General features: G+C 37.3%; 2 protein-coding genes across 3 annotated transcripts in view; one reads left to right on the forward strand and one right to left on the reverse strand.

Moving 5' to 3' along the window:
• The window catches only part of SLC25A12 (solute carrier family 25 member 12), a 197,240-nt gene that overhangs the window by 110,605 nt on the left and 59,071 nt on the right, over window positions 1-27,564 (reverse strand). Inside the window, exon 2 of one of the 2 annotated variants that reach the window (XM_078070993.1) lies at window positions 8,540-8,641. The exons of the other annotated variant lie outside the window; for it this stretch is intronic. The gene's annotated coding sequence lies outside the window, so the exon portion shown is untranslated. The remainder of the gene's footprint in view (window positions 1-8,539; window positions 8,642-27,564) is intronic. 2 annotated transcript variants of the gene reach the window in all.
• The window catches only part of HAT1 (histone acetyltransferase 1), a 60,939-nt gene continuing 45,514 nt past the window's right edge, over window positions 12,140-27,564 (forward strand). Inside the window, exons 1-2 of the mRNA XM_036105503.2 lie at window positions 12,140-12,194; window positions 14,537-14,641. Coding sequence (XP_035961396.1) covers window positions 12,188-12,194; window positions 14,537-14,641 — 112 coding nt within the window. The 5' untranslated portion in view covers window positions 12,140-12,187. The remainder of the gene's footprint in view (window positions 12,195-14,536; window positions 14,642-27,564) is intronic.

Raw genomic sequence — 27,564 nt, forward strand, 5'->3', positions numbered from 1 at the left:
AGGAGGGCGTATTTGTAGTGGAAGACTTAAAGAAAGGACTCATTGAGGAAGAGAGGGCCACAACCCTCAAGCCAAGAAAACTAGGAACTGGGGTATGCATAGGAATAGGCTTCTGAAGAATTACTATGACAAAAAGTATAATATTGACCAGTATCGGATTGTACTGATCAGACTAATAATCCAGAAGTTTAAGTTAGAAAGTTCTGAAGAAACAATATGAAACAGGTAGACTTTGGAGAGTTACACCTTCTGGAAAGAGACAGATCAAGGAGGAAAAGTGGGCAGAAATGTGGAACGATCGCATTCTTTTATTAAGAAGAAGATGAAAAAAAAAAAAGAAGAAGATGAAGCTGAGAACACAGAAGGAACCTGACCAAGAACTGTTAAAGGTCTCAGTCAGAGTTGTACTCTGCATATTCCATTCCCACTAGCCCTGACAATAGAATACCACCTTAAGGTAATGACAACATAATAAGGAAAAACTACATGAAAAAGAAATAAAAAGGAATGAAGAGTTAAGTCAGAAGAGGAAAATGACATAACGTCTCTGTACTGCAAAAGATGCCAGAAAGGATAAGAATAAACTGACATATAAAAACAGCTAACTATAGCTTGCACTTCTGAGGAAGTTTCTGGGTAATACTGACCTGCTGCTTCTTCCCTGATTCTGGTCAAGTAAACACTGGAAAAAATCATGGAGTAACACATCTACATGGTCTTTCCTGTATTACCCTCACTATCAGTACTTGGAAAGAAGCCACAGAAACAGTCACTATTTGCTCACCCTGTTCTTCCATCATCCTGGATGGGTAGGCTTACCTGGATGGTGCATAGGATAAGGGATGGGGAATAAAATAGGGAGTCAGCAATTATACTTCACTTAATCATCCCCGACCCTTCAATAAAGCATTATATAAACAAGTTTTGTATTGATGGTGTGGAAGAAAATCAAAATCAAAGCGAAAAGAAAATCAATGGAAAGTATGCCTTCCACATATCACTCCTTTCACTGAGATCCATGTGGCAGAAGCAACAATATCATTTCATCAAACATAGTAGGCTCAGAGTTCTAGATGGGGAACAGAAACTAAGTGAGTATAATCCATGACATGATGAATTGTAATGAGGGGCATGGATCACAGAAAGCAAATGCTCAATAGCAGATGGTCAAATCTCCCTCTCCTTAAACATACTAAAGAACTTTTGAAGGGGTGGTAGGACATTTCATCCTACAGAATTCTATATGGCTATCCCTTAGATGTGGTATGTCCTTTATTATTGATACCTGTAAGTAGGAAATATGAAAGGAACATAATTATTCTTCTCTATAAAGATCTTACAATGTACTGGGAAAACAAAACATAAGTAAAATCATTAATTTACAATGCGTATGCTTAATTGTGTAGTAAATTTACGCAATACAGGCTTAGAAAATGAAAAAAATCGGTTCAAGCTGGATTATACACCGAAGGTTTCATGGAAGCCATAATTCACCACTTGTTCTTGAATTTACCATTTCTCTGCGTTCCTTGCAGAGTATGTCTTATTCCCCTATCCTTCCTCCTTCACCCACACCCTCAGTCCTAACACTTATCTCAATGCCTGACATTAGCTATATAGGTACTAATTAAATGTTTATTGATTATTCCTCGCTGATCACTCTAGCACTAGCTATTAGTACTTTTATATTTCCTAAGTGAAGACCATTACCATTGCCTTAGTTACTCAAGTCAGAAAGCTGGGTATCAGACTCTTCCTTACCCCTCACTTCTGAATAGGTCCCCAGTCCTTTGTTTTCTATCCCCTTCAGTGCTTTTTAAATCGCTTCTCCTCATTAAAATAGCCTTCATTAGGCCTCCTGATTGTTCCACAAGCCTCCAGTTTTCTACTTTCTGCCTCTTGTCACTCTCCTCAAATCCATTCTCCACAGTGCTGTCAAGTGTTCAATCTAAAAGGGAAATTAAATTTTGTCACTTCAGTATAAAATCCAAATTCCTCAGTATGGTGAAGAGTGAAACCTTCCTAAATTGTTCCCTTTTCTTACTTAAATCTTCTGCCTTACTGCTACTATACTTGTTCCTTTAGTCACAAGGATTTTTGTGCTATTTCCTTTGTGCTAATGCTTTGGGAATATTTTACTCTACGTTTACTCCACTTTGTCTATCCTTTAAGACACAGCTCAAGAATCTTCTCCAGAAAAACAATCTTCCACCTGCTTTCCCTGACTGGAGTAGGCCCCACTCTGTGTATAGTATTTATCACTGTGTTATAATCACTTCTTCATTTTTGTCTTTTCCACTCGTGGCTTTCAAACTTTATTGACACAGACCTATACAGTATGAAATACATATTTTTAATCACCCCACCCCAGTACACACTGAAATAAAAATTTCATGAAGCAATACCAAACTTTACTATATGCAATATACTCTGGTATTTATTATTCTGTATTATTCTCCTTTTTTTCTAATTCTGGTTTTAATATACTGAACTGATTTCATGGCCTAGTTTAAAAATACTACAACACGGGGCGCCTGGGTGGCTCAGTCGTTAAGCGTCTGCCTTCGGCTCAGGTCATGGTCCCAGGGTCCTGGGATCAAGCCCCACATTGGGCTCCCTGCTCAGCGGGAAGCTTGTTTCTCCCTCTCCCACTCCCCCTGCTTGTGTTCTCTCTCTCGCTCTCTGTCAAATAAATAAATAAAATCTTTAAAAAAAAAATAAAAATACTACAACAGACTGTGAACTCACATAGATTCTTAAGCATGATAGATGCTCACTATAAGTAATTGAGAAAAAGATAAAACAAAAATCTCTGTATCTCTAGGAATTAGTGCAAGGTTAGGCATATAGCGGTAGTCAATAAAAATGTCTGATAAAAAAATAAATACACACCTCTGGGAAGACCATCTTCATAAGTCATCTTTTGCCCCCTATCACTTTCCTTTTTTAGAAATAAGAGTTTCTTACAAGACATTAAATTAAGATGAAAACATAGACATGTAAGCACAGATACAGAGATAGGCAAAACTGGAGAAGGGACTTTAAAGATTGTTGAGTCTGAAGGGCATATTGAGATAGAGAGGCATGATTGCTGAAGGCCAACTGTTAAGTCTTTCAAAAAAGGCTTAATATGGTGAAGTCACTGAAGTCCGGAATATCTGGTCATTGGTTCCAGAGGTCAGAAATCATCTTGTAAATGACCCAAAGATCACTTAAGCTAACCAAATACACAAGATACTGATGCATAGCTCATAGTAACTAATATTTACTACTGAATACTTACTATGTATCAGACAATATCCTAAGCAGTTAATATGAATCTATCCTCAAAACAACCATGTGAAATAGGGCTATCTCATGTTATTATCTCTGTTTCTAAGGGGTGCGTGGGTGGCTCAGTCAGTTGAGCATCTGACTTTTGATTTTGGCTCAGGTCATGATCTCAGGGTCTTGAGATCAAGCCCTGCATTGTGCTCTGTGCTGAGCATGGAGCCTGCTTGGGATTTTCTCTCTTTTCCTCTCTCTCTCCCCCTCTATAAAATAATAAAAAATAAATTTATTTTATTTATTTATTTATTTTTTTAAAAGATTTTATTTATTTATTTGAGAGAGAGAGAATGAGAGAGAGCACATGAGAGGGGTTAGGGTCAGAGGGAGAAGCAGACTCCCTGCTGAGCAGGGAGCGCGATGCGGGACTCGATCCAGGGACTCCAGGATCATGACCTGAGCTGAAGGCAGTCGCTTAACCAACTGAGCCACCCAGGTGCTCCAAAAATAAATTTATTTTAAATAAAATCTTTAAAAAATAAATAAAGAGCATTGGCATTGGCTAGCATTTTAAATCTCATTATCCTGTGATGATATGATATGTCTATGTGTGCCCATTGTGTTGGGGACATTGATTGTCACACAAGAGATGATACATGAATTTCTAACAGGTCAAATGACACCAGGAAGATATTGGGACTTGAATTGCTTTTGCAGTGTTCCATCCTAAAGGGAGGTCTACTAACAAAGGAGACAAAAGCAGCGAAGAGTCAGAATTTTCTTCTCAGGTTGGTACAAAATGGATGTCCCTTTCAACTCACTGAATAAATTAAGAATGCATGCCATGTGAGAGACAGTAAGGGCACCGATGGCAGCCAATATCAACTGCAGAAGCAAAGATAACCAAAACATAGAGTAGTTAAGTAGCTAGATTCATCTCTCCTCTATTCCTACTTCTAGCCCCCAACACCAGAAGAGCTTGCCTTGAGAAGGAAAGAAAAAATGTCCTAGACCAGACATTCCCCAACCCAATCTTTAGGGGTTTGGAAAAGGAGAAGGAGTGAAAAATTGACTATACTCCCTTCTTCATTTCAAGTGCCTGTGGCTACAAAGCTAGACAGCAATGGAGGAGGTTTTAAAACACTGAAGTTTTAACTAGGATAGGCTAGACTTTGAATAACTTAAAAGATCAGAAAAGTATGGAATCTCCCTGGGGGAAACATAGTATAGTGGAGCAATGACTAGAGAAAAAGAAAGCATTTTAGTTCATACCCCAACCAAGTTCAGATTCCTTAGTAACTTGGTCACATAAAAGAAATAGTAGTATGTAGTTTATGATATAATGTTAAGTGAATGAATCAGAACTTGAAACTGTATGTATGTGGCAAGTACAAATGTATGAGTAATCTGAATATATTAAACAACACCTGGAGCAGATAAGTGAATTTTCTCTAAATCACAATTTTGAATAAGGTCAGCAATGATTGTATATCTAACCAGACCTACTATTACACTTCTTTTTTTTGCCATTTATTTGTTTTAGGAAGTAAAATAAGTTTATTTAGCAAGATTGCTTTTTATAAATCCATGTTGGAAAATAGATACGTGGCCTCCCTCTGTGGACTCGTAAATTAGGGTGGTTGGTTTTTTTCTTTCTTTTTTTTTTGTTTTGTTTTTGGTTTTTTTGGTTGTTATTGTTTTTCAAAGATTAACACCATAGTATTTCAAAGAAGAAGACTAAACAAAGTATGATCTCTCAGTTCCTCCTTTTTCCATTAAAATTTGAGTATTATGCTTGACTTTTTCCATGATCTGTAATCATTCTAGTTTGCAGGGAGCCCATACATATAATTGTTAATAGCGGAGAAATTTTAGAGAACATATTTTTGAGCCCTCCAGTGAAGATTCTTTTAGGCCCACCTGATGTGAAATCATCTACCCTAACCTATTCTATCTCTTACTCTAATTTCTATAGCATCATTGTTAATATTTGTATGAGGACTCTAATTTATAAAGTCTTCCTCTCACATTGGAATATTTTAGGATACTGGCACAGGGTAAGAATCTCCTGGAATTGTTTACAACATATTGATGTCATACTAGGAATATATGTCAATATATATGTTACAATATATATGATGTCATACTAGGAATGCCCTAACCCTTTCTTAACCCAAGCCTGGTAAGAGATAAAAAGTTTATGGCTATCTTTTAAAAATCTCAACCCCATATGACCCCAATGGAAAATATATATGAATTAGATAGCATAAAAATAAAGTAAGGCTCACTAAAGAATGACCTTTTAAATTACAGCTTATTGTTCTTATCTGTCACAATTATGATTTAGGTAAGTACTTATCTTCCTTTAATAAATGGATAAGGTGTTGTGACATACTAAATACATAACTATGCAATTTTCATTTGTGCTTATATATGGGCTCATATACAATTAAATCTCTTAATAGTAAATGAAATTGTCATTTGGCATTTAAACACATTATCTGATTTATTTTTTTAATGCAAAGCAAAGCAAAACTAAGATAATTAAATCATATTGATACTATTTGAAAGAATTGGACATTTGTCATCTCCCTGCTACAGTTCTTCTGTGCATTTTGCTCAAAAGAACAATGTGAAGTTCAAAATCTGAGAATCAAAGAATTTGAAAGTCCACTTAAAAAGGAAAAAATAGCAAAAAAAAATCTTTACTAAATGAAAGAAACATACAATTTAGCTCAGCAGGGCTTCTATACACCCAAGGACAATGTAGATGTGCAGCCACAATTTTTTGAAAAGAAAATTTCTTCCTGGTCTTTCTTGTGATTCTGGCATAGCAAAACTTACATAATACAAAATACTATAATTATTTGTTAATATTTTAAAATATTTTAGGAACCCCTTACAATTGTTCTTACAACGTTTTTTAAATAGAAGTTTTCATTTCTCCAAGTATTTGTTCTTAAATGAGAATATTAGATTTTTTTTTAAAGTCAACATTCAGATTTTTAGGTAAGAATTCATAAAATGAGAATACAACCCAGTATTGCAATAAATAGATAATTCCATTTATATAGGAATTGTCCTTAAGGACCAGGCAGAGAGGGGAGGAAGATAAACAAACCTGAGAGTGGGCCTAAGAAGAAAGGATATGACCAAGCTTAATATTAATGTATTCAAGGGGAGCCTGAGTGGCTCAGTCGTTAAGCGTCTACCTTCAGCTCAGGTCATGATCCCAGGGTCCTGGGATCGAGCCCCGCATCGGGCTCTCTGCTCAGCGGGAAGCCTGCTTCTCCCTCTCCCATTCCCCCTGCTTGTGTTCCCTCTCTCACTGTGTCTCTATTAAATAAATAAATAAAACCTTAAAAAAAAAATATTAATGTATTCAATGTAATACTTCATCTGAATAAAAATCTTTCACAAATGGTAAAAGAATTTGTTCTCACTTCAAGAACTCAGAGATGAAGATAACATAGTTCCAGCCCTGGAGGAGTTATCAATAAGAGGTAAATAAGCTTAAGAGTGGAGAAGGTGATGATTCATAATTATCCCCTAGGAGGACAGATCAGAAAGTGAAGCAATCTTTCTGTGATAAGTAGGCCTACCTTGGTGAGTGAACACAGCAGGCCCCAGATACAGCAGGCCTCAATGAAGCCAACTGGAGAGAAGTGAGAGAAGAGTATAAAAGCCTCACTTGGGGTGAAATGTGGGGCTGCTGCAGGGAACAGCATGGGTTCGCTCCTGTTTGTTGTGGGAAACCCAGGGAGAAAAGGAGGAAGGATGTTATATCCACTGTACCACTTACCCAATACCTCTCCTTCGACTCTGTAAGTATATTCCTGATAGGACCTGGCTTTGGGGAGATGACAGCCTACATCTAGTGACTGAATGTTTGGGTGCTTAACTGATTGAAGGGTAGAGATGGAAGTATAAAAGAGCAGGGTAAGCTGCTGATGAGGAATAGCTAGGCTGTCTTAGAGCTCTGTGAGAAAGCTAGAATCTGGGTTAAAATTTTCTGGGGAAAACCAGGGCTACTGATGATTTGGGCTCGTCTACAAGAATACATGTGTCCTGGAGAATCTTGTCTTTGGAGCTACCAGGGATAAATGTACTCTGGCAAAAGATCATCTCCTGGCAATTGTGTTGATTACCCACCTTAGGCCAGAGCTACTTCCTAGTGACATCCAAAGAACAATTTAATAAGAAGGAAAGGCCTGTACTATACACATGTTGGTAGGATGGGTTGAACATGAATAAGGTGATTTTTAGTCTTTGATTCTAATCACCTGCTGAAGGATGTTTTAAAGCAAAGAAACTTAGCAGTTTCCTTTTTTTTTCTTCAAAGATTCTATTTATTTATTTGTCAGAGAGAGGGAGAACACAAGCAGGAGGAGCGGCAGGCAGAGGGAGAGGGAGAAGCAGGCTCCCCGCTGAGCAGGGAGCCCGATGTGGGACTCGATCCCAGGACTCTGGGATCATGACTTGAGCTGAAGACAGACACCTAACCGACTGAGCCACCCACATATCCCGAAACTTAGCAGTTTCCAATCCCAAGAACCATGAAGTGCTGGAAAAAAAGTGGAAGCTTAGTTGTTTGGGGGAGAACTTGTGTTCTTGATGGTATTACTACAAAATCATTTAACAAACATTTAATAGATGTCAATCATGTGCCAGACGCAATGACTTTTTCCAAAGTAAAGTATTTCATGAAGGAAATTAGCCCTTTCAATAGCAAGAATGGAAAGAAAAAAGTAGAAAAACAAAGGACCAAACAGAGATACCAACAGTATCACGTCTATCAGTATCTTGCTGAGAAGCCTGAAACAAGAATGTGGGATGAAGTCAGGGATTTTCAGGGGAGCACAGGTGATTTACTTGGGTGGGATATATTAAAAAATAGTATTCATATTCTTTTTTGTCTAAAAAATAAAAGGTTAACAATAGTAATATTTAATATAGGAATGAAGATTAATAAAAATATATTAGATATATATTTATATGGAGATATGAACAAAAGTTTTTATGCATATGTTACCAAATAAAAAAAGATGGCAGTGATTAGATTACCTGATTTCTAAAATCACTATGCTTTAAGTTCTGGTTCTATATTATTCAAAGTACTTTAGTTTCTCTTAAACTACATTTAAAAATCATACCATATCTATAATAACATAAACTTCCTCATATACAACAAAATTTAATTTTACAAAGATGTGAAACAGTAAACCTTTCATTATTTAAATGCATCCTAACCCTACCAACACACCCTTCTTACCTTATGAAGCAGGTTCTCTCTGTATTATATGATGCCAGTTGGCATGACCCTTTCTTCCTCTTAGCTCATTCAAGAGACAGGCAAAAGGATTCTCTGAGAGCCCTGTGTTGATGAGATTAGCAACAAACTTAAAGTCTGGATTCCCTCTAGCAAAATTGTCAGAATTCTTTACATTTTACTAATTTGCGCAGTGACTGGTTGGTTTGGTTTGCTGATAACCATATATATATGTATATATATATATTTCCTCAAAATTCTGATTTATAAAAAAATTTAGAAGAAACACTATCATAAAGCTAAACTATTTTATTTTACAATTCTTTTAAGGGATGGGTTTATGAACGAAACATTTAACTAATGGCATTATATAGCTGGTATATTGTGTCTATATGATAGAAGTTAAGAATCTTTCTATGCATAGTAATATGAGTAAATAGATCACAAAGAAGTTGGCTGAAAACCAGTCCATTAAAATGACAGTTTCCAAAATAACATGAATGTACTTAACACTACTAAACTGTGTTTAAAAATGATTAAAATGGTCGGGGCACCTGGGTGGCTCAGTTGGTTAAGCATCTGCCTTCAGCTCAGGTCATGATCCCAGGGTCCTGGGATTGAGCCCAAACTGGGCTCCCTGCTCAGTGGGGAACCTGCTCCTTCCTCTCCCTCTGCCCACCCTCCCCCTGCTTGTGCTCTCTCAAATAAATAAATAAATAAAGTCTTAAAACTAGTACTAGTTTGTATTCCTATGGTAGTGTATGAGAGTTACAAAATGGAGTGTGCAAATTGTTGGCAATGTGTGTCTTTAAGTTATTCTAATATTTTCTTTTATTTTAACTCTTATGAAAATCAAGTAGGTGGGTAGGGCATTCTGGGTAATTGGTCTGGGAATTGAAACTCATTGCCTCCCCACACCCCTATTAGTGCTATGAACTAAACAAATGAGTTAACTAGCTATTGTTACTTACCTGTAGAAAGGTATATATTTTGAAATAAAAATACATTAAGTATCTGCATTTTTCTTTTAGATTCCAGATTTCCTATACGCATTGTCTGATGTCCATCTCTTTAATACCACGTTTTTAAAAAAAAAAATCTCTTCTGGAGGTTTCCACACAGGATTCCAAAATTTACTAGTCCGTATGTGCTTGAATCTATATCAAACATGTGGTTGCCAGTTCATTCCTAATAGTGAAATACGGCTTTTTCCTTGGAGAAAAATGCCTTTTCCAAACATCCTATTCTAGAATAAATATTATCATACTACTATCACTTCATATTAACATATAATTTTAGAGTTTAGAAACCTCTTTCATAAATATTGTTCCATTTGATTTTCACAACCCAGGTGTGGTGACTGGAAGGATAGTTTTATTTTCACTTAATAGATGAAACAAGGTTACATGATCATGAAGTAGTAGAAATGAGACTAGCAGGGAATTGAACTTTCCACAGCCCTTTACTGCCTCTTCCATATGTATAAGGACAGCATATCCCTTTTGCAGAAATTTTATTCCATGGTGGTTAACATTTACCTCCTAAATCCCCTTTAGAACAAGGTAAAATAAAATTTAAAAAGAGAGGGGAAAACCCTGCAAAAAAAGAAAATGTCTTTTTCCTTTTTGGTAATTTACTATTACCTTTCTGAAAGAAGTCATTCTTTTAGAATAACTGTACCTAAGCACATATTCCGTGGCATTGTAAAAAATATGTGTGAACAATTCTAAAGATTTTATTTATTTATTTGACAGAGAGAGAGAGAGAACACAAGCAGAGGGAGAAGCAGGCAGAGGTAGAGGGTGAAGCAGGCTCCCTGCTGAGCAGGGAGCCCGATGTGGGGCTCAATCCCAGGACTCCGGGATCATGACCCGAGCTGAAGGAAGATGCCCAACCGATTGAGCCACCCAGGCGCCCCTGTGTGAACAATTCTAAGGACAATATAAAACTATAACCTCAGGGTGCCTGGGTGGCTGTCAGTTAAGCATTCAACTCTCAATCTTGGCTCAGGTCATGATCTCAGCGTCATCAGTTCAAGCCCCGCATCGGGCTCCATGCTTAGCATGGAGTCTGCTTGTCCCTCTCCCTCTGCTCCTCCCCCTGCTTGCACTCTCTCTCTCTCTCTCTCAAAATAAATTAATGAATAAAATCTTAAAAAAAACCCTATAACCTCAATTCTGTAAGCAGATCATACTAAATGCTAGTCACACAATATATGTTTAATGGTACTTCTTCATATTCATCTTATTTCTTATTTATATTTATCATATATAGGTTTCATTACATTTCTTCCCTACAACTAACCATAAAGTCACACGACTAATCTATTTCAGATTTGCTTACTTTCTTATTATAAGGATAATTGCTTGTCAGCTATTGGCCAACCTACAAATAAGGTGGTTTTGTAAAGAAACAAGTCTTGCCATTTTGGAAAAAAAACGATTATTAAAAAAAAGATCGTTTTCCTTTTTTGATACATAATGTCATTAATAGCAGATTTCAGTTTTCTTCTTAACATTAGGATGGTAATTTCTTGTGCTTCATTAAGGTGTAAAGAAAGATCTGAGCATTCTCCGTACCTTTTCTGATCTTTATCTTCAAGAGGGCCATCTCCATGCAGCTGAACAAATACTGGGCTGAGTATCTGGAGAAATGAACTCTTACATAGGCTGTATACTGAGTGTGACCTTGGACAATTTCTCTTTTCTGGGCTTTAATGTCCTTATTTCTAAAATGAGAGGAAGTGTTAGTTCTAGACTCTCATTCCAAGCGTCCATTTTAGCTCTAGCAATAGCACTGTAAAGCCTATTAACCAACATTTGCTGAGACAAGGCATTTTAGGGTCTAGACAATGTTGTGAGAATATTTATGGACACCCAAATAATGCCTTAACTTCTGGGACAAAAAAGTTTCAACAATTATTAATTACCAATAAGCCCTAAGACCCAAATCGGGAAGCATCCTGTGATGTGGTTCAGGCCACTAGGACTTGAGACATGTAGGACAGATCAGGCCACTTGAGGTATTACTAGGTAATAATTTCCACGCACCAATGGTTGCCTAGTAATCCTAAGAGTGAAAGCAGAGTACCTAAGTATTACACTATACTGCTTAAAAACATGACAAAAGAAAAAATAAGAATTTACTGCAAAAGTAGAAACAAAAGCGTAAATTTCTCCTGCAACTGCAACTCAATCCCTACATTTTACCGACATAAACCTAGGCCTCAGGTGTTTGTGCAGGCCAAGGGGAAAGTTTTTCTACCAGTCTCCCAAACATCGCTGGCGGAACAGAAAACAGCTTTACGGTATTTATATCATTCAAATCCAATCCCAAAGAAACTCTCGACGGGTGAGCCAGCGAGCATCTTAACATAGACGGCCCCTTACGCGGCCTGCTCCCCCGCTTCGGGCCTGCAGAGTGGCTGACTGCAGTCGCGGTGGCTAGGCAACGGTCGGAGCATTCCCCGCGGTGTCAGCCCCGCCCCTGGAGGTGCTTCCACCTCCCGGCGCCTCGAATCCCCTCCTCTCATTGGCTAGAGACCTGCCAGAGGTGGGCGGGGGAAATGCGTCAGAGAATGAGCTCACTTCCGGCCAGGGAGCGCGCGGGTTGATTCGTCCTTCCTCAGCCGCGGGTGCTCGCAGCTCGGAAATGGCGGGTAAGTTCCCGGGAAAAGTTTACCAAGGGGAGGGGGCGGGTAGGTTTGGGAAAGAACGCCGAGACCGTGGTGACAGTGCCCGCCTGGAACTTTCCGGCTCCGGCCTGGGTTCCAGAAGGCTTGCTTCAGCCTGAAAGCACGGAACTCTCCGCCCAGCTCCCTGTTGGCCGAGGTTCGTGCCCCCGCCCCCAACTACTCGGGGTTCTGTGCCTTCTGCGAAGAACTCGGCCCCTGCGGAGGGCCCAAGAAGCCCGGGGAAAGAGTCGCGATTTGGCTTCTTAGGTGCCAGATGCCTTGAGGCCTGTTTATCTTCTCGTTCTTTTTTTGCACTACTGCCTGAGCCGCAGTAGTTTGGGTCTGTTCCCGCCAGCTGATTTTAATGTTCAGATCGTCCTCCTCTTCCAGGTCTCCCTCCACCTTCCACTACAGTCAACTTCTGAGCTGGCGCATTGCTGCCTTGCCTCGCACTAGGGCTCTCACTTGAACCTTGACTTCGCAGTCGTCTTTTTAATCTCTCGCGCTTTGGTATTTCTAGGATCGATTTAGAATTCCTTTGAGAAAGATTGTTCTTGCATTCTTCCTTCATCTAAACTTCTCATAGTATTTTATACTATAATTTTCATGTTCATTCTATTCTTTTTTTTGGTCTCTTCAGTTTGCAGCATTAACTAATAATTGCTATTTTGTACGTGTATTAAGACTGTTTTTGGTGTGAGTATATACTTTTTTCCAGTTACATATCTTTTGAAGTGATGGACAGTTTCGACTTTTATCTTTTCCCAGTGCCTTCGTAGTAGTCTTACTACACTTTTATGGATATGCTGGATAGACAGGCTATCACGTGAGCTCTACAGATATTTAAAGGATTCTTCTACCAGATAGTGATTCTGGGATCTTGGGGGTACACTGGTACTATAAAAGAGGGGGAACATACGTATTGTGTACGGTGTACATATAGTAAGAATTACACCTAAATTTGAATCTCTGCCTCACCACTCAGTAGTTGGGTGCACTTAAGCAGTTAAGCCTCTTTCTAAGCCTGAGCGTTTTAATATTAAATGGGGCTGATATACTGTTTACTTGTCTAATAGATTTGTGGGGATTAAGTCAATGTATGATTTCACAAGTTAAATTTTGTTGCTTACAGCATATATAATTCCTTGAAATGGGTTCTTTTATCTCAATTTTATGGATTAGGAGATTAGGGTCAGAGGAGTCAAGTAATGTGCTCTAGTTCTAGTTCACAGACCTGGTAAGTAAATGGTGAAGCCTGGATTTCATTCCAGGAATTCTGACAACAGACAATCTATACTGCCTCAGATGTTCCCTATTTTCTGTGTATGTATGTTTTAACCACTTGTTAAACATGTGGCATGTCATTGTACCTTTCTTTTGTTTCTGCTCATGACTTCTTTTTTCCTGAATTTTTACGATTTTTATGTTCATTTTGTCAGGAGATTTATTGTCATCTTTGCTTGAAAGTTTATCTGGATTGCTTCCATTTTTAGTTTGTAGCCCATAGTTTATGACTTTGTACACATATGGTTAAAAAAACTTTTTTTTTAATACAGTGGAAATTTTCTTTCCTAACCCTGTCCCCACTCCTTCTCTCTAATCTTAGAGATAACCACGATTACCAGTTTCTTGTGTGTCCTTTCTGAGATAATCTATGCATTATCAGTTGATGGTTTTTAAATAGTTTATCTGAAGTACTCTGGCTAGAATTTTTCCAGTAGTAGAGATGAAATGCTATTGTAATTATCAAAGAATATTCTCACCTTGTGTCTTGGTGGAGCAGTGGCACATTTTTTATATTTTAAAAAACTGCTTAGGTATAAATCCTAACAGGTAATATTTATTAGTATTAAATATAAAGAAATGTCAGTAGTTATGTTAATTTTCAGATTTATTTATTTATGTAAAGCAAGCCCAGTTCATAAGCCTCTGACAAAAATGATGTTTTTCCTGTTTTATAATGAGGCAGTCATACTCAGTATATTTATTTTAGGATTATATGGAGAATGACCTGCGCTTTTATAATCTATTAGCAGTTTTATTTATTTGTTTGACAGAAGGAGACAGCGAGGGAGGGAACACAAGCAGGGGGAGCGGGAGGGGGAGAAGCAGGCTTCCCACCAAGCGGGGAGCCCGATGTGGGGCTTGATCCCAGGACCCTAGAACCATGACCTGAGCCGAAGGCAGTCACTTAACCAACTGAGCCACCCAGGTGCCCCTATTAGCATGTTTTAAATCTTCCTTTTATTCCACTTCTAATAAGAACCCTCTGTAGGTTTGACTATTTAAACCATTTCCAACAAGACCTTTTAAAAACTTTCCCTTAGGATTTGGTGCTATGGAGAAATTTTTGGTTGAGTACAAGAGTGCAGTGGAGAAGAAACTGGCAGAGTACAAATGTAACACCAACACAGCAATTGAACTAAAATTAGGTATGTATGCTATTTCTAAGTGGTATTATGTATGTACTGTGTGTTCATATATAATCTTTTTTTTAAGATTTGAAGTAGAATTTTATGTAAGAGCAGTTCATGTAAATGTATAGTTTTCTGTATGTATTGAACACATTCAGATTTTATTCAGTCTTTATGTCGTGGAGTGGATAGATGTTTAAGAGGTGGCAGAGTTTACATTTAGGAAGTACAGCATGGCACAAAATGATAGGTGTAAGTGTTCTCAGGCTCTTAAAAATATTTACCTTTACATTTTTGCTTATAAAAATGGTAGGCCGTAGTGTTGGTGAGGATGTGGAAAAACACTCATTGCTGATGGGAATGTAAAATGATGCAACTACTTTGGAAAACAGTTTGGCAGGTTCTTAAAAAGTTAAATGCACTATATGACCCAGCAGTTCTACTCCTAGGGATCTACTCAAGAGAAATGAAAACATATGTCTGTACACAAACTGTACATGAATATTCATAGCAGCGTTATTCACAGTAGTCCAAAATGAAACAACCCAGATCTCCATCAACTGGTAATAGAATAAACAAAGTATGATGTATCTATATGATGGAATACTACTTGACAATAAAAAGGAATGAAGGTCTGACACATGCTACAAAATGGGTGAACTCAAAAATATTCTAAGTGAAAACAGACAAGAACCCCCCCCATATACAATATGATTCTATTTGTATGAAATGTTTGGAAAAGGCAAATCCAGAGACAGAAGATAGAATGGTAGTTGCCTGAGGCTGACTGAGAATAATGATTGCAAATGGGCATGAGATTTCTTTTGGGGACAATGGCAATGTTTTAAAATTAGAGTGTGGCAATGGTCACACAATTCTAAATTTACTAAAAATTACTGAATTGTATGCTTAAAATAAGTACGTTTTATGGTATGTAAATTATACCTTAACAAAGCTTTTTTTTTTTTTTAAGATTTTATTTACTTACTTGAGAGAGAGCAAGCCAGAGAGCAAGCACGAACAGTGGGGAGGAGCAGAGGGAGAGGGAGAAGCAGACTCCCCGCTGATCAGGCAGCCCAGTATGGGGCTCAGTCCCAGGACCCCAGGATCATGACCTGAGCCAAAGGCAGACGCTTAACCAACTGAGCCCCCAGGTGCCCCTCAATAAAGCTATTTTAAAAAATAGTTATATGCACATGAATTCTGGTTCCATCACTTTCTGTGGCTGTTTCCTTATCTTATAATGCAGTTAACTGTACTTACTTTTATAGTGGTTATAAAAATTAAATGTAAGGTTAAGTACAAATAAAGTGCATAATCAGGTTGACTTCTAGAAATTCTCAATAAATGTTAGCTTCTACTGTTTAAAATAATACAAGCATAACAAAAACATAAGGTGACAAAGAAGGTACCCCTCACTACAGAGATAATACTTATCTAGATTTTTTTGTGTGTGCATGCATAAAATTACTTTTCTAAAACCAAGATCCTAAAAAAATAAATAAATAAATAAAACCAAGATCCTGTTTAAGGCTGGGTACATACCTGTTTTCCATAGTGGCTACTCCATTTTGCATTTCCACCAGCAGTGCACATAGGTTCCAATTTCTCTACATCCTTGTCAACGCTTGTTATTGTCTGTGGATTTTTTCCTGTATTTTTTAAACTATTTTTTAATTTGACAATGAAAACTGATTTTTAATTCTAAGAAAAGTATATACTTTAAGAGAATCAGCCCTTATTTATTTTTTTTTTTTTTTAGATTTTATTTCTTTACTTGACAGAGAGAGCACAAGCAAGGGGAGCGGGAACAGGATAGGGAGAAGCGGGCTCCCCGCTGAGCAGGGAGCCCAATGCTGGGCTCGAACCCATGACCCTGGGATCATGACCTGAGCTGACCGAGCCACCCAGGAACCCTGAATCAGCCCTTATTTTATCATATATTGCAAATATGAGTTTTTGTTTTATGTCTTACAAAAAGGCCCTCCCTACTCTAAGATTATAAAGCAGTTTATCCATTGTTTCTCTAATATTTTTTGGATTTTTTCTTTTTTAAATCGAAACTTTTGAATCTAACTTGGTATAACACATGAGGTAGGAATCCAGCTTTGCTTTCTCAGATGAGTTAGCCCATTATCCACCTGCCAGTTTAAGTTGTCTTTTCATTAATGATTTAAAATTTCTCTTTTATCATATTAAAGTATCATATATTCTTGGCTGGCTTTTGGGCCTTTTTTTGGTCCTTGAGCCATTAGTGTACTGTTATAATAAATGTTATAATTAATATATGGTGTGACTGGGTCCCCTCTTGTTACTCTTCAGGAGTTTTACTAAGTTTTCTCCAATGTTTGTTCTTCTAGATGAACATTTTATCAAGTTCAAAAAAGATTTTTTGATTTTTTAATTTGCGATCCTATTAAGTTTAATGTAGGGAGAATCAAAATCCTTACATTGTTGAGTCTTTCCTTGCTAATAGCAAGAATATTTTTCTGTTTATTCAGGTCTTATGTCCATGACGCCTGGGTGGCTCAGTTGTTAAGCATCTGCCTTCGGCTTGGTTAGTGATCCCAGGGTTCTGGGATTGAGCCCTGCATCAGCCTCCCTGTTCAGCAGGAGGCCTGCTTCTCCCTCTCCCCCTGCTTGTGTTCCCTCTCTCGCTGTCTCTCTCTCTCTCTGTCAAATAAATAAATAAAATTTTTAAAAAATAAATAAGAGTTTTAAACTTTATAGATGATAAACATTTCTTACTAAGTTTATTTCTAGGTAATTTCATCTATGTTATTGCTGTTATAAATGAGATTTTTTTTCCATTATATTTTTCATCTTTATTAATAGTGTGTGAGAAAACTGTGGAGAATAATTTTTAATATATATTTTTTCCCTGTGTCAAAATCCAGGTTACTTAGTAACTCAGGTTCTACACATACATGACAGCTAAAACTGACTGGGTTATTTCATTATTCTAATCTCTTATAGTCATAGTGATAACTTGCTTCCTCAAGCCGACCTTCCTTCCTTCCTCCATTTTTTTCCCAGCCCTCCTGTCCCAACTCCCTCCCTTCCACCTTCTCTGGACAAATGTTTATTGAAACTTACTATGTGACAGGCACTGTGCTTGGCACATGGGATAACTTGAACTCTTGACTGCATATCCATAATTCCACTAAGGTTTATCCCAAGATTCTTCCTCTTACAGAAGCTCTTTTCACTTTGTGTGTGAGGGATGGACAGACACATTTTTTTCACAGAGGTTCCGTGCTTTGGGGTAGGTTACTGTAGAAAAGAGTGAACCTTTTTTTCTATATTTCATTTTAACCATTTTTAAGTGTACAGTTAGGTAGCATTAATTGCTTTCACAATATTGTGTAACCATTAGTTCTATTTCCAAAATTTTTTCATCACCCCAGACAGAAACTTTGTACCTATTTAGCAGTAAATCCCCATTTACTTTTCCTCTCCAGTCCTTGGTAATCTCTAATCTACTTTGTCTCTATGGATTTACCTGTTCTAGGTATTTTAAATGGAATCTACTTTGTCTTTATGGACTTACCTGTTCTAGATATTTTAAATGGTATCACAACATTATTTGTCCTTTTGTGTGTGTGGCTTATTTCACTTAGCAATGTTTTCAACTTATTTCACTTAGCAAATATTTCATGTTGTAGCGATATCAGGACTTCATTCCTGTTCATGGCTGAATAATATTCCATTGTGTATTTATAGCACATTTTGTTTATTTATCTGTTGGTGGACATTTGGGTCTTTTCTACTTTGGCTATTGTGAATAAAGCTACTATGGACATCAGTATATGAGTATCTGTTTGAGTCCCTGTTTTTAATTCTTTTAGTATATAGCTAGGCATAGAATTACTGAGTATATGTTAATTCTATGTTTAACATTTTGAGGAACTGCCAAATTGTTTTACATAGTAGCAGTACCATTTTAGTCCCACCAGCAATGTATAATGTTCCAATTTCACCATGTCATTGTCAATGCTTGATTATTTTTATAGCCATCTTAGTAGATGTAAAATGATACCTTACTGTGATTTTTGATTTGCATTGCCCTAATGAATAATGATGGTTGAGCATCTTTTCATGTGCTTATTGGCCATTTGTATATCTTCTTTGTAGAAGTGTCTATTCAAATCCTTTGCCTATTTTTTCATTGGGTTGTCTTTTTGGTTTTTTGTTTGGAGTTTTTTGTTTTTTTATTTTTTCAATATTATTCATTTATTTATTTGACAGAGAGAGAGAGTGAGAGAGCACAAACAGGGGGAGTGGCAGAGGGAGAGGGAGAAGCAGGCTCCCTGCTGAGCAAGGAGCCCAATGTGAGGCTTGATCCCAGGACCCTAAGATCATGACCCAAGCCAAAGGTAGACGCTTAACCAACCGAGCCACCCAGGCGCCCCTTTTTTTGTTTTTTCTTAAACCTGATAATTTTACTGGGTTCTCTTACTTTTTGGGGAGTGGCTTCAGGTGATTTTTTTTTTCAGGCCTACAACCATATCATCTGATCATTTTCATAAATTCACTTTGTTTTTTGTTTTTGCAGATTTTATTTATTTATTTGACAGAGAGAGAGACAGCAAGAGAGGGAATACAAACAGGGGGAGTGGGAGAGGGAGAAGCAGGCTCCCTGATGAGGGGCTTGATCCCAGGACCCTGGGATCACGACCTGAGCCGAAGGCAGATGCTTAATGACTGAGCCCAGGCACCCCAGTTCACTTTGTTTTTGATACATATGCCTCTTTCTTCTCTCTCTCTCTCTCTCTTTTTTTTTTTTTTTTTTTTTAAAGTAGGCTCCATACCCATTGTGGAGCACAACATGGGTTTGGAGCTCACAGCCCTGAGATCAAGACCTGAGCTGAGATCAGGAGTCAGACACTCAACCGACTCAGCCACCCAGGCACCCCTGTTCTCTTTTCATACTGCATTGGCTAACACTTTCAGAACAGTGTTAAAAAATAATTACAGTCATCCCTGTTCCTTAGTTTAATGAGAATGGTTCTGGTATTTCTCCACTAAACATGATCCTTGCTTATTACTTTAAAGAATGGTTTGTCTTGTTTGCAAAGAGTTTTTATTCAAACATGTGTATTAGAGTTTATCAAGTGCCATTTTTATTTCCATGGAAATAATTTTGGATATATTATATATAATGTTTATAATATTTAATATAATAGATTTTATTATACCTTTGTATATTGAGCCATCCTTGCATTTATAAAATGAATATCTCGAGATATTTTAATAAGTTCATGAAGACTTTTAAGATATTTTTACGTTACCACTAAAAGATGAGTTTGGTCTGTGTTTTTCTCCTTTGTGCTTACTTTTTAGGGGAGGTGAAGGTCAGCTTTTGTATTCTTTGTTGACTACTTTTCTTGGCCTTACTACTTTACCACTTCCACCCTCACCAGTTTTAAAAGCATTGGATTTACCTAATGGTAAAGGCTTGAAAGAATTCACCTTAATCATTATGAAGAGGTCCTCTTATGCCATTTAATGTTGTTATTGTTATTATTGTTTTTTACCTTAATACAATTTAGATTGCATTTTCAAGTTTTGTGGTTCGCATAATACATTTTTGACCCTTCCATTTACTTTTAACCTGCCATTCCTTTGAGGTGTGTCTCTTGGAGTGTGCATACTTGGATTTGATTGTATAATTTTTTTTCACCTAGCAATTTTGTTTCCTTTAAATTTATTGTTTGTTGCTTTTGTTACCTCATTTTTCTGTTGTTTCCTTGTACTTTCTCATTCCTATTTCTAACTAATGTGTGTTTTATTTTCCCTGACCTCTCAGTCTCCAGCGTACTCTGTTTTAAATTCTCCTAAAAAGCCATTTAACCTGTTCTTAAAGTATATTATTAGTTCTGCTGAGATAGTCTTTATATTTTAAGTTCATTCACCATTTGCCAAATACCTATTTAGCCATACTCATGTGGCAGGCGTTTATCTGGGCAGTGGAGATAGAGCAGTATATGGATACAAATAGAGCAGTTCTTGTCTTCATGGAGCTTACATTCTGATTATGAGAAACAGACATAAATACATGAAAGATAGTGATTTGTGTTATGGAGAAAATACAGGGTGATTAGGTCCTACTGCTAAGGTGACATTTGCGTAGATAAAAAAAGAGATGAATTTGTGAGCAGTGTAGATAGCTCAAGGAAGAGTGTTCACACGCAGAAGAATGGCAAGTGCAGAATGTGCTGGATGTGTTCAGGGAACATTAAGGAAGCCAGTGTGACTGAGAAGGATAGCTTGGGAGGAGACGTGTCTGGAAGCCAAATGATGAAAGTGTTTGAAGGAGGAGGAGGTAGTTAACTATGTCAGGTGTTGCTGGTAGTTCTCATAACATAAGGGCTCTTGGGATTTAGTGATTTGATGATGTTTTTTTAACGAGAAAAGTGATGGAGTCATAGGATCTACTTTAAAAAGTAAATTAAGAGAGATTAAGAGGAGAGGAATTAAAAATGGAGCATAGACTGTTTTTGAAGTTTTGCTCAGAAGTGGAGTTGAGAAATGGGCAGCTAGAGGAAGACACAGGATAAAGTTAGATGACTTTATTTTTGCTTTTTATTTATTTATTTATTTATTTAAAGATTTTATTTATTTATTTGAGAGAGAATGAGATAGAGAGCATGAGAGGGGGGAGGGTCAGAGGGAGAAGCAGACTCCCTGCTGAGCAGGGAGCCTGATGCGGGACTCGATCCTGGGACTCCAGGATCATGACCTGAGACGAAGGCAGTCGCTTAACCAACTGAGCCACCCAGGCGCCCCTCTATTTTTGCTTTTTAAAAAGTGATGTACAATTTACAGACAATGAAATGCACACTGAGCACATGATTCAGTGAGGTTTGAGGTCCCCTCCCCACAAATAGCTGCCTTGGGGGGGGTTGAATTTAAAACCCAATTTTTGGGAGATTGAGACATGCAACAGATCTGGTGGGCTGCATTCCTCTTTGTTTTGTTTTGTTTTTTAAACAATTGCAAACTTAACAGAAAAGTTGGAAATATAAAAATACAAAGACCTTTTTTCCCTGAACTATTTGAGCATAAATTGCTGACTTGAACCATCACCACATACTCTTTAATGTATATTTCCTGTGAACAAGAACATTAGTATACATGGCCAGAATATAATCATCAAAATTAGAAAATTAATATCAGTACATTATCACCATTTAATTCTCAGACTCTTAAGTTTTCCCACTTGTCCCCAAATGCCCTTTATAGCAAAGGGATCCAGTTTAATTAGGATCAGGGCTTACATCTGGTTGCCTTGTTTCTTTTGTCCCCTTCAGACTGAACAGTTGTCAGTCTTTTCTCGACTTTCATGACCTTGACACCTTTGAAGATGGCAGACCAGTTATTTTGTAGAATGTCCCTCAGTTTGGGCTTACCTGATGTTTGCTCATGGTTATTTCAGGTTCTATATCTTTGGTAGGGATATCACAGAAGCAATGTGCAGATCTTACAGCACCTGTCAGTTTTTCATTAAACCTCCAATTCCTTCATTTATTTAGTTCCCATTTTATTGAGTGGATTATAATCTGTTCCTATAATTTATTTTGGTCCTTATATTGTCCCTGATTTGGCCAGTGGGAGCCCAGTTCATGCTGGCTTCTGTATTTTTACATGTCCTCCTCCTTATTTGATTACTTCATTCTTTGATTACTTTCTGGAGCAAAATATTCCAAGCTCATCTGTTATCTCTGCCACAGCTCTGGAATCAGCCATTTCTCCAAGGAGCCTTGTTGGGTTGTTTTTGTTTTAAGAGGAAAATATCATTTTGAAGCTAAGATGTGCTGGGTGAGCAGGTGAGCTTGTTGCCGTTAGTGTTCTAACATTAATGAGAGCGGGCCTTCTCAGTGGACAGAACTTTGTGCCTTCCCTTTTTTCCCCCTCTGAAGATTTATTTATTTATTTGAGAGAGAGAGAGAATGCACACACACGAGTGGGAGGGGCAGAGGAAGAGGAAGAGAGAATCTTAAGCAGACTCTGAGCTGAGCTGAGCACAGAGCCTGACACGTGGCTTGATCTCAGGACCCCAAGATCATGATCTGAGCTGAAACCAAGAGTTGGACTCAACTGACTGCGCCACCCAGGCGCCCCTGCTCCTTCCCATTCATTCCCGGGTCCCTTGTAAGGTGTTACTGTTCTGATTTCTTTCACCAAAATTACTTTCGCCTGTTTTAGAACCTTATTTCAATGTAGTTATGAATGTATACTCTGTGACTGGCCTAGTTCAGTCAGCGTATTTTTGAGGTACATCCTTCGTTGCCTGTATCAGGGGTTCATTCCTATTTATTGCTGAATACTGTTCCATTGTTGGATATATCGCTATTCATCAGTTAATAGACATTTTGCTTTTTCTGGTTTTTGGCTGTTATAAATAACTCTGCCAAGAATGTTCCTGTACAAGTCTTTTTGTGGACATACGATTTTTTTTTGGATAAATTCCTAGAAGTGGATTTGCTATGTCATAGGGTAGTTTTACATTTAGCTTTATGAGGTACTTGCCAGACTGATTTCCCAAGTACATTTATATTCATACCAACAATGTGTTATAATTCTTGTTGCTCCACATCCTCATGAATGTTTGGTGTTGTCAGTTTTAAAAATTCATAAAGTGAAGGGCTCAGTGTTATTAAGACAACAGTTTTCCCCACATTCATTTACAGATTTAATGTAATCTTTTTTTCTATGTCTTAGTTTGATTAGTTGGCCTTATTACTTGGATTTTGCTGACCTTATTAAATGAGTTGGGAACTGTTCTCTATTTTCTAAAAAGAGTTTGCATAAGATTGATATTATTTTTTTTTAAATGTGTGTTAAAATTTACCAGTGAAGCTTTGTGTGCCTTGAGTTTTCTTTGTTAGAAAGTTTTTAACTACAAATCTAATTAATAGATTTAGTACTATTCTGATTTGGTGTTTCTTCTTGTGTCAGTTTTGGTAATTTTTGTCTTTTAAGGAAATTTCTTTTAAGGAAATTGTCTTTTAAGGAAATTTTATCTAACTTTCTTGTCTGACTGAGGTTCATAATATTCCCCTATTACCCTGTCAAGGACTGTAGAATATCCAGTCCTTTCTCCGGGATACTGTTAATGTGTATTTTCTCTCTTTTTTCTTGATGAGTCTGCCTATCAGTTTATCGATCTTGTTGGTCTTTTCAATAATTGTTATTTTCTGTTGCTTATTGTTTACTTCCTACTCTTAATCTTTATAATTTCCTTTATTATTCTTTATTATTCTTACTTTAATTTGTTCTTAAGAAATCTCCCTTCTTAAGGTAAATGCTTAAATAATTGGTTTTAAACTTTCCTTTTATAATATTAGCATTAAAATTATAAATTTATCTCTGAATACTAATTAATTGCATACCACCAATTCTGTTATGTTGTGTTTTTATTATTGTTCAGTTGAAAGTATTCTTATTCTTTGATCTGTGGGCTTATACAGAAAAGTGTTGCTTAATTTCCAAAAATTTGGGGCTTTTCTAGCTATCTTATACTGATTTCTATTTTAATTCTGTCAGATTATTTCAGTCTTTTTAAATTTGAGACTTGTTTTATAGGTTAGCACATATCTATTTTGGTGAATGTCCCAGGTATGCTGGAAAATAACTTATATTCTGCAGTTGTGTATAGGGTTGTATAAATGTCAATTGGCTTAATAGTGTTATTCAAGTCTTGTATATTTTTGCTGATTTTTATTGACTTATTCTTTCAGAAAGTTAAGAGAGGTCTGTTGAAATCTCCAACTATAATTGTGGATGTGTCTGTTTCTTCAGTTGTCAGCTTTTGCTTCATGTATTTTTTTCTTCTTTTTTTTAAAATTGAGGTATAGTTATGCTTCATATATTTTGAAGGTCTGGTATTAGGTGCATACAGATGTAGATTTGAGTCTTCTTAATGAATTGACCTGTTAAGCATTATAAAATGTTCCTTCTTTATCTCTGGTAATAAAAGGATCTTTTTATCTCTGTCCCCACTTTAACTCATCTTTCCTTATATTGAAGACTGCTTTTCCAGATAGGAATATTGCAACAAGAGTTACTTAAGCATGGGAGAAATAACAGCATGTCTATATGCTGATGCCTATGATCTGTCAGAGAAGGAAAAAATGATACAGGAAAAGAATGGGGAATATTTGTGGAGTGATATCCTTGAAAATATGAGAAAATATTCTTGAGAGTATCAGTGGAGGGATTAGCCTTAGATGGGAGCATGGAGAATTTCTCTGTCAGTTTAATGAAGGGAAGATCTATGGGAGTGAAGCTGTAAAGGTGGCAGTCTGTACAGGTTCTCTTATGAATGCTTGCTTCCTAAGTGAAACAAGAAGCAAGGTTATCAGGTGAGAATGTGATTCTAGAAGATGTTGGAGATTTGAGGAAATAGTCATCTTGTCAAGCAGGAGGAGTGAGTGGACTTCAGAACCATGGTATGATTGTCATGTAGCACTAAGGGTCCACTTCAAGTTTAGTACTCATGAATGTAAAATTGAGGTCAGCCACATGCAGATGCAAGGATATAGCAAAAAGTGGGCATATAGTCAGATTTAACTAGAATCGACTTTTAGGCTGGCATGACAAAGATTGGAGCAGAGGAGTTGAGGATGTTTATGAAGGAGTGATAATATTGATTGGCCATGGAATTCTACACTGGAAAGGGAGGGAGGAAAGTAAGGATACAGAGGCGGTGAGGGACAGCAAAAATTGTGTCCTAATCAATACATTGTAAGTCCTGGTGGGGGTTGAAGAATTGTTAGAATTACGGTATCACAGGAAGTAAGCTAGGAAGAGGTAGTGGTAAGATTGTACAGTGTTTGACATGGAAATTAAAAGGGTATAGTTATTGATAATGATAAGAGCTAGGGTATGTCATGGGAATGTTACAGTAAAAAGATTCTTGGAGAAGGAATCAAGAAACTGAACGGCTGGGTCAGAGATTAATTTTCATGAGTTTTTAAAGTCACCAAGATTTAAGTCAGTTATAATGTTGGAAAGAGTGACAGTAAGCCAGAAACTAAATACTTCAAAGAATGAGGGAAAGATTGGGCATTAGCATCAAAGCTGATTGTTCTTAAGGTGTGAGGAGAAGGACATTGGCCTAAAACCAGCAGTGAGGAGTTAGAAGAACAGTTTGTCCCAGCAGTATAAGGAGAAAGCAGCCACTGCTTGAGAGGGCTGTAAGAGAAGCAGTGTCTTGGGGGAGTGCCAGGTTTGTCCGTGACTGTCAGGGTGAAAAGGTATGGAAGAAGATTCAAGGAAGAGGTTGGGCATATGGAGAATTTTGGTGATAATTGACCTGTGAGTTTCATAGTAGTCACAGGGAGTTGGAGTGGGGTGGGAATTGGCATTAGATTAGTAGTTTTATGCTACTGTATGGGGATGAGAATCCAGGTAAAAAGGGATAACCTAGGAACTTGACTAAAGTTTGCTGGAATAAAGACTATGATGGGATTAATTATGATGGTTTCTAAGGTATATTAACGTTAAGACCTCTAATGTTGCAGGCTGGTGGAGCTGATGGGAATGTTCCCAGGAGCATTACTGGGCCCTGCCTTCACCCCCACATTTTAAAATAATGTAACTAAACTTACTTTGACTGCTTCTTATGAATATGTCCTTAAACTTACTTTAACATGGTCAGGAAAGTATGTATTGGCCAAAACACTAAGATTTCAGTTGTTTAAAGGACACAGGAGTAAGGGGCACCTGGGTGGCGCAGTTGGTTGAGCGTCCGACTCTTGGTTTTGGCTCAGGTCGTGATCTCATGGTTGTGGGATTGAGCCCCGCTCTGTGCTCAGAGCAGAGTCAGCTTGAGCTTCTCTCTTCCTGTCCCTCTGCCCCTCCCACTCATTCTCTCTATCTCTCAAATAGATAAATCCTTAAAAGAAAAAAGAAGACACAGGAGTATGAATAAACTTAGATATAGTCCAGAGTACAATTAGATATTATGGGGAATATGTGGCAGCATCTCTGAAGCTGCTTGAGAACTGGAACCCATTTATATCTGCATTATGAGCGCCTGTCAATGGATCGTACATATATTAAATGCTTAAGCATTATTAAACTTCAAAACGGATTAAATTAACATGCCTTGGTGATTTCTTAATTATGTTTTGGGCTAATAAGACATGTAGAATGTGGGGCGCCTGGGTGGCTCAGTCGTTAAGCGTCTGCCTTCGGCTCAGGTCATGATCCCAGGGTCCTGGGATTAAACCCCACATTGGGCTCCCTGCTCCGCGGGAAGCCTGCTTCTCCCTCTCCCACTCCCCCTGCTTGTGTTCCCTCTCTCGCTGTGTCTCTCCTGTCAAATAAATAAATAAAATCTTAAAAAAAAAAGACGTGTAGAATGTATCTTTTTTTTTCAAGTCTTTATTTAAATTCCAGTTAGTTAACATAGAGTGTAGAATGCATCTTCTTTTACACATTTTGTCCCTCCTGAAATTACCGAAGTGATCCTGAGAACTAGGAAATATAAGAACTATATATAGGAGTGGAAACAATAGGATTTATGTTCAAATAGAAGATTCATTGTAAGTCTTAATGATCTGTGTTGGCGATAAGGTGCCATTTAGTATTCTGGGCCCTGGTCTTCCATTTTTCTCCAAAAATGTGAGAGTTTTTCCTGAAAAGAAAAATTTTAGTGCTTATTTTAAATTATTATAGTTTTTTATATTGTATATTTCTCTGTTGGAATAATACATATTTTGCAGAAATTTTGGGAAGTGTATAAGAATATAAGAAATAAAAATTATCCATAATTTTATCACTCAGAATAACTATAGTATTTCTGTATTATAATTTGGGATGATTCCTTCTAGTTTTTTAAACTATATATTCATTTATGTTATTTCTCTTTTATAAAATTGAGGTTACATTGTCATGTTCTGTTCACCTAAATGCATCATAAACATTTTTCT

This window comes from Halichoerus grypus, chromosome 4, assembly GCF_964656455.1.
Source record: "Halichoerus grypus chromosome 4, mHalGry1.hap1.1, whole genome shotgun sequence".
Taxonomy (NCBI): domain Eukaryota; kingdom Metazoa; phylum Chordata; class Mammalia; order Carnivora; family Phocidae; genus Halichoerus; species Halichoerus grypus.